Source organism: Daucus carota, chromosome 1 (assembly GCF_001625215.2).
Source record: "Daucus carota subsp. sativus chromosome 1, DH1 v3.0, whole genome shotgun sequence".
Taxonomy (NCBI): domain Eukaryota; kingdom Viridiplantae; phylum Streptophyta; class Magnoliopsida; order Apiales; family Apiaceae; genus Daucus; species Daucus carota.
This window is the reverse complement of record NC_030381.2, coordinates 51,333,843-51,342,480: the sequence shown is the minus strand read 5'-3', so window position 1 is coordinate 51,342,480 and position 8,638 is coordinate 51,333,843. Positions and strand designations below refer to the sequence as shown.

The 8,638-nt window shown below is 36.0% G+C and overlaps 1 protein-coding gene across 1 annotated transcript; it reads right to left on the bottom strand.

Annotated features, from left to right (window-relative positions):
• Positions 1-205: 205 nt before the first annotated feature.
• LOC108202795 (inactive poly [ADP-ribose] polymerase RCD1) lies at positions 206-8,086 on the bottom strand. The gene is made up of 7 exons (XM_017371336.2): positions 7,873-8,086; positions 3,668-4,923; positions 2,862-3,103; positions 2,501-2,601; positions 1,530-1,694; positions 1,317-1,412; positions 206-526 (listed from the first exon to the last, which is right to left on the bottom strand). Exons 2-7 carry the CDS (start codon positions 4,789-4,791, stop codon positions 476-478), a joined length of 1,779 nt encoding a protein of 592 aa, XP_017226825.1. The 5' UTR covers positions 4,792-4,923; positions 7,873-8,086; the 3' UTR covers positions 206-475.
• Between the last annotated feature and the right edge of the window lie 552 nt (positions 8,087-8,638).

Below are 8,638 nucleotides of genomic sequence, written 5' to 3'. Positions count from 1 at the left end.
GGACGGAACCAGAAATATTTTCCATAATTATCACACGAGAGAATCATGTGAACTATGAAATATTTAGGTGAAAGTAAATAAACTTTTTATGTTTTCAATTTGCCCAACCAACCCTTCATTGCTTCAAAGCTCCACGTCAGATCATTAGGAAAAGATTAAGTGACAAATGACATCAAGGACAGCTATAATTTCAAAAGAAAGGACATGGTAATAAGGCTCCACCACATACAAATATAATAAGACGAAACAGAATCCAATACTAAAACAGAAACCATGACAAGTCATTAAGCCTACCATCCAACAAAGTTCCAAGGTGAGTGTCTAAAAGGTTGAGATAACATAAACATAGCGAAAACCAGACAGCAAAAGCTCTTCAACCAGATCTAAATATTCACATTATCATGTCGACACATTTTTAGGACAACAGCAACAAAGTATCAAAGTACCCTTCCCTGATAAACAAGCTGCAATTGTCCTAGTGAGCTGATCTGGAGCGGCCTACAGCATCCACACAACGATCCTGTCCCTGCCAGGAACAGAAACTTCATTAATAGAATATGGTAATACAGCTGAAAACAAGGAAAATTCTGAATTAATTCCACCAAACATAGAAAATGAAGCTGGAGGCAAATGCAAATCACTGAGATGCAAGTTGCTTTCATTTGTAATCTAGCTGCATAAGTTGTAAAATATGATATACCAATAAAATCTAACCAAGTCAGCACACCTTTGAAAGTAGATTAGTCAAAGGTTTACATGTAGGTCACACAAACTCTTAAAGAGCTGAGAGGCTGTTTCCTATGAGTAATACAAAGGATTATTTCAATCGGTAGACTGAGCAGGTCTTAGAAACGACTATTCCACAGCTACTTTGTGAAGAAATGAGTAGCCCAGGAAGATGTACAATCAGATCAGATAAGCAAAAAGGTAACGTACATGAAATATTAAAACTAAGGCATCCAAATATTTGCAGTTGAGCATGCCGTTCCCAATGGACTGTATATTCCAACAATTAAAAAACAGAACGTAAAGAAACCTAAAAATAAATATGTAATGCATTAATGGTACAACACTCTCCCCTTGAGAATCATGTATAATGCATCCAGACTAGAAATTTGTCAACAAAAAATAATACGCACTGATAGCAATAAATCTGACTTTGTCTAGGTAAGAAATTAAGGAGCATCCAAATACTTGCAGTCGGGCAATAACATGAGGCATCTTGCTTCCTACCAATAGACACTATATCACGGCACTAAAAAAAAGAACGTACAACAAAGTCTTTACCACATTGTTCAAAAGCTGCAGTTAAATACCTCATTTTGCAGATTTAATATTGCTGACCTCAGCAGTGCATCTCCGACGATAGCCCTCAGCCTTCGCACAAAATCATCCCGGCTTATCTTTTGATTCTGCCACAACATCAAGGGAAAAATTATGAATTCAATTAAAGACTATAAAGAGTAAATTTAATAAATGAAGCAAGGGTTGGTTTATGTAAATAATTAAATTTGCAGTTTCAGCCATACCCTGAATAACTCATAATTGTTACTGACAAGGTTCATTTTGCTAGAGGGAACTTTATTAGAAATAGCTGCAAACAACATTGGGAAAGGCATCCAAGGAGATTTAGGAGACTTTGGTGAGTGTGAACCAATATTTTCAGCGGCTACTTGAGCTTTTGGAACTGAAACCTGAAAACAACCATTTTCATAAGCAACCAGAAGTCAGGCAAAAACTGGCCATAAGGTACCAGAAATTGTTAGCGCTGTCTCAAGGGGTCATGTCATGTGCACGTCATATACAAAGCTAAATGGTATCCTAATCCTGGAAAATAAAATAAGTCGTTAAGACATCAGCATAAGTCAGCCTTCACAAATTCCCGGACTACAGGAGAAGCAAGGAACCAGAAATACATGTACAACAGGAACGTCGGCTCAACACTAATCTATAATCATAGCATTCTATACTTGATATATAAAATGTTATTAAATATAATAACATTTTATATATCAAGTATGCAATGCTATGATTTCTTTTCAATGTGCGAATATCACCATAACGACATGTTATTTTGGCATGGAGCACAGGATTTCTAAACTTACGTATCTACCCTAAGCATTTTCTAGAAATATTTATGTGCCTATTCTAATACATACACTATATCATATGTACACACATTTCTATAATGTTGGGATCGATTCAAGCAATAAAAACGAATTCTCGGGCATGCTAACCATTTTAAATTCAAAATGCCTCTTTTCATTAGGTTATAGAAAATTCTCTGAGCACTAAACCCGCGTATATCACTTGAATAAGAAGCCCCGTAACTGTGATAATGTAGCTGGTTTAATAGAAGAGGGCCAAAGATTAATACGATCCTATCACTCGAGTCACCAGCTCTGCACTCAATATTCATTAACTTGCAAGGACTATCAAAATTAAAAGACATGAATAGATTTGGGAATGCACATAGCCTTTGGCAGGGCCACATACTTACCATATCAGGAGAGCCAGAATTTGATTGCAGTTGAGCATCAGGTCCTTGACAAGTAGTGACTCCTGAGATATTAAGCTTGTTCCCATTACCACCCATTCGGCCTGTGGAAGCAGAATACAGTTCTCAAACATAAAGTTCTATCAAGACCACAAATTGTACTAGCAACACGCCAACACCCAGACTGACTGACAATTTCACAACATCCAAACAGACACATCATGATTGTGCTAGTAATAGCCTACCATCAAACAAACAACTTCCAATGTATAACAGAATTATACATTGCAACACGTGATCATATGCAGTAATTATATCGAGCCAAAAAAAGGAATAAAGAAACACCAATTAATCAAACAATTACCTCCAGCTTCAGAGGAAATCTTAAAACTAACAGCATACAGTGGGTAAACATGAGTATTCTTCTTTGTACCCCACACTACATAGTGCCTAGGATCATTAAGGTCGTCAACCCCACTATCATAACTCTCACAACTGGGATGCGCCTGTTTCGATCCAGGATAGATAGCCTCGACGTTTCCCATTATAACACGACATAAAATAACATATCGAACCCCATTTTCGTCAACATCACAGTAACTCGCACTGCAAAAAATTAGAAAAGTATAAGCGTGCATGTAGCATACAACATATCAAAAGATGATGTAAGTAATAAATTAACTAGGAGCAGCGAGCAGGTATTAAATATATTTCGATTGCAATGATCTATACATGCTACAGACTCTAAAAGTAAAAGGTAATCAAATATTCAAGCTATTGAAATCAAACATGATAACATCTAAAGGGCACAAAGAACCAAATAGGGTTTTATGGGCCAGTGGAGGACGTCCAAAACAGAATAATCACTAAAGAACTATGTTGCAATACACACACCCATACTGTCATGCAACTCAGGATACTGGTTCATCTAGACGTACAGCTGCTTGTTCAAGAAATCTTAGAGATACGTACATTTACGTCAAAGGAGTGAGGAAACAATATGCACAAAGTATTTAAGTAAGCTATACAAACCACTTCACTAGTAAGACATTCCTTCTTAGTTGTCTAACAAAAACAAGAACAATTTAATACAGAAGTGGTCATACAACAAACCATAAGAACATTCTTAACCAACTAAACTTTCAATAGAAGTACGAAGTATGTACTGACCTGCTCCGAGCGCAATGTAAAGGTAAAAGGAGAATACCAGAGCCATATGCAGACTTCATTTTCGACATTTCACACTCCCCAAGCCCATAAGTCATGACATTGGAAAATTCACCTTTAGAAATAGGAAGCCAGGCATATTTAACATTTGCATCTCCATGATACTTTTCTGTGATCTCAACCTGCTTCTGAAAAAGTTCTGAGCGAGCCTGCATTGTCATACCTGAACCACAAGATACCTCAAGTTTGTCTACCTTGAATAAGCTAAAAGCCTTGAGAATCATTTCCCGAACAGTATTGGAATCAATACTTCCACGATCATGCCGAACCACGTTATCACCTTGCTGATTTTCACCAAAAGCCTCGCAAGCCTCATCATTAGAAACTCTGATGCAACTGTTGTCAGCTTCTGCATCTATCGCGGGCTTTTTAACAACTTTAACTTGCCTCACTATATCATCTGATTCACCAGTAGATTCCTTCATCTTCAAGTAATCTAATCCACTAATGTCAATCTCAAGCTGAAGCTTCAAATCATTGGACCCATGAGATTCCGGGACTATATGTCCACAAACTTGATCATTTTCACCATAACACTCATTAATCTTTTCTTGGTTTAAGAATATTTCTGGAAAAAAGCAAGTATTCTCTTCATCGATCCAGGCAATGGGCTGCTGTGTGCCGGTCTCTAAATCCAGTTTCATCATGTGCAGGAAGTCCATTAGAAATAATTTTCCGCTAAGCTCTACCTCCAAGACTGCTTTCTTCATTTGGAAGTCCTTTCTAACTGAAGTCACAGCATCTTGAGGAAGATTGGTCCATTCACCTTTCTGGTAACACATCAAGCGTGCCGGAGGAGCACTCCTTTTGAAATTTGAATAATATCTCAGCAGAGAACTTTTTGATTGCGAACTGCACCAACCATATTGTGATTTTGATATATCCAGCTTTCTACGCTTAGTTGTCTTGTTTATCTTGTTGGGCGAAGACTCAAAAACAGGTTGTGGTGCTATATTAGTGCCAGTGGCTGCTTTTGTATTATTCGCCTTACATTGAAGTGCCCTCTTCCTTTTCATATCATTCAGAGATCTGCGACTATCCAATACCTTTGCGAACTTTGTATCCATTTTTACTTGCAAATAACACCTCTTGACACAGATTGAAAGCTAAGTCTTCAAATATAACAATACTGTAGATCTCAGTTGCGCCTTTGTTCAGAGAAGCAATGACATAGTGAATGCCATTTTAGTAGTAAAATCCTGAGCAATTGAAACCAATTTAAAAGCTAGACAGCACAGTAAGAGGCAACAGAGTACCAGAGAAACTCTTTTGAATAAATAAACACCAGCACTGTCGTAATACTCAATTATCATGCTGTGATATGTCGTATCGTATGACATATTTGGAATTCTAAATCAACCACAGTTTTATAAATCTGAATAGCATGTAGCTGTCATGAACTGCATTTGTTGAACATTCATAAAACCGATACAATATCACAACCATCTACAAAATTCCACATATGTTTTGAGGGACATAAAAGAACAAAACAAAATACACATTCTGTACAGGCAGATAATCAAAGTGTTCAACTAAGAGACAATCAAGCAGAAACGGAAATTTGAGATGCTATATCACTCCTTTGTGGTCAAAACTCCTTGAAAGATTAAATGCATGATCAAAAAAGTAAAAGTTATAACACAAGCAATTTAGGCAAAGGCAAATTGCTCAGTGGCGTTTGGTGAAGGCCGTCAACACACTTTCCCATGACAAAGTCCAACCCAAACCCCCCTCCCTCCCCCTTCATGCATACTTGAATTTTTAATTTTGTAAGTGCACATAATCCAAAAAAGAAAAAGAAAAAGTCCTGACACGAATAAGGGGAACTACGCCAGCTGTACCGCAAACCTCCTTCCATGTGAGAGGCAGAGATCGGAACTTCAAATTCTGGTTCAAATGAATGTATATGGGAGCATGTATGATGTGCGTATATATTCTGTCTAGTGAAATAAGCACCAGCAAGATGCTAGTGCTCAGTTAAAATTCAAAAGTAATTTCAGATCGATAAAATATAATTAAAAGGAAACAAGTGCTTTCCTGTGGAAACACAATTTACTCGAGGAAACCCTACATGCACGGACAGGACAAAAACTATACTCGCTTTATTTCGACAAGATCTCCCCCACTAACAAACCAGCACCAGCCAGGAGGTTGCATTAGCTCAGGGGAATGGTTTCAGGAAAAAAAATACAGGGACATGGAAATATGCTGTTAAAATGGGTGTTCCACGGGATTTCCCTTGAAGCTTCGACTGCAGAGTCTGCTCAGCAGATAATAGCTGTTCTTCAGCATCCACCATGCAGACAGAACCGTGATAAACAGGAACGTGGGCAAATTTGCTGCAAATCGTATCTATTCTGGGGTTCACAAAAAAAAATTGCATTCTTCAACTTGTATCTCAGCGGCAGAAGAAAATAACGAGAAAGAAACTGAGAAAGTTCATAATTAAGCAGCTTGCGTGTGATGGAAGAACAGAACTCAGCCGTGCCTGGTTTCACAACTTCCAAATATGGCTGAGGACCTTCTGCAAACATTGCTACAGGTGTCTGGGAAGTTTGCAAAAGAGTTTTACAAAAGAAAATTATTGTAAATTTGAGAATGTAACTAGAAAGAGCAGCTAGGTTGACATTAAAATGAAACCAAAAGGCCCCATTGGAAGAGCATATGTTTTTGACATGTTCAAATGGTCTTACTGTACATGATCTTTGACCTATCCTCATATTCATATCAGCCCTATAATATAAGTAAGTTAAAGAGTTTTGGCAACAGAGCAGGCACGTCTTTATCTATCATTCACAATCAAAGTGATAGGGAGAGGGGGAGGGGGACTCAAATCTGACCACTTCACTCATGGTCGCTATGCCACATTAGTAACTTCTCGAGTATGAAATATGTCTCTTTCCCCAAGTACATAACACTTTGTGAATGATACATAATAATAACCAATGAAGTTACTACGTTTCTGAGTTGATCTACTAACCTAGTAATGTCCAGAAAAAAAAACATGTACGTGATACAGCCTACAGTTACTGTACTTGCTCAGTACGTGAAGACTTGTATTATACATCTAAAATTTTGATATTGCATATTATGCTATTGACTTCTAATGGTATAGTAATTTATGGATGTATATTAAAAACCAAATGTTATCTTGGTTTTTTCGTTACAAAAATAAATGCAATCCTTCTCTGTATTCTGTAGATAATGCGTTTCATTTTAACACGTGGCCTATATATATATATATATATATATATATATTATACCGGATCAAACAGCGGGGAAGAAAAACAGTTTTATACATGACAAGAGATAACCTGTAGTGCTTGTACACGTTTATGTAAATAAATGGTAAATGATAATATTTCTAAAAATGAGGCTGTCGTTTTGTGATACGAAATATACTATAGGTTTAAGAAAACAATGAACCATTAAATTCATGATTATTAGATGACATATAAGACACTTAAAAAAAGGTTCTTACCGAAACCAATAAGACAAAATTCATAGCATTCACTGAGCGAATCACATATTCACATAACGTCATTGAGCGAATCACCAATTTACATAATGTAATTAGCAACGCAACTAACTTCAAGGACTCTATCCACAACTCCTCCGCCGTTTTTTACAAGTAGGGTACAAACAAACGCCGAAATAAAGAAACCTCAACTACCGTTGCAACTGACAATCAAAACATTTCGTAAACACGTACTGCAGACAATAAGCACACATCACCCCGCCAACTTCTAGCTCAATTCAACCCAAAAATAATTCATATACACACAAACAGAAAACACACGACAATCAATAATACCACACCGAAAACAATCAGAAATCCCACTTTAAACATCCAATCGACCAAAAACTCACCACGAAACATCAACAAACTGAAATTCAAATTTATAGCAATCCCATCCACCGTAAACTCTCCAATTACAACTAGCAATTACAACTGAAACGCAGATCCACAAATCAAAACCCTAACAAACACACGTAAGCATCTAATTTCAATCAAAACACTTATAAACACATAAATTCAACAATTCAACAAAAAAACACATGCAAACAAAGTTACAAACACGTGTATACGAACAAACAGTGAGATACACATAGAGGGATTGAAGAACATAGAGATGCAAGCTTGATACCAGAAGATCTTAAGTAGAGAATTAGCGATTGATCTGGTGCTTTGCTTCTGCTGCCTGTGAAATTATTTTTGGGGAAAAATAATAGTTGAAAACCCTAGCCTAGGCTATGCTGAGTTAATATCAATCGTGCCCTTTCTTGGGCCACCGCCTTTGATTTTTATTTTTTATTTTTTATTTTCTTTCGGTTTCGTTTCTTGGGCAACTGGATGAAACATTAATACAGCATTTGTGTTTGTGACGATTTGTTTAAAATATCTTTAAACATGATATAAGTTTTACCTACATCATAAGAAATATATATCATTGCTATTTTATTTTGTTCACTTTTTCTGAAACTGGCATTACTACTATTTAGTGTAATTATTTTTAGTGCTTATCAAAATTTGAATTGATGTTGTATAATTATAAATCAAAGGCAAAATTATTATAGTTAGCTTTTTATTCGTGATGGTATTTTAACATGTTAATAAGAAAATAAATATTGATTATGCAAAATGTTTCGACTTGTATATTTAATTCTCATATGTTATATTTTACCATTCTTTATGTATTAAGTTACAGTTTTTTACTTTTTAAAAAATTAGCTTTTTTAAATTAATTTATAAATATATTTAAAGTTTCGGTCAAAAATTTGACGGCAAGTGCTACAACAACAAACAAATAAATAAAGTCGTGTTCATATATAACAAATAAGAAACAAAAGATAAAAAACCAATCATGTGAACAGATTCAAGTGGAATGAAAACTATATATTTAAAATATATTT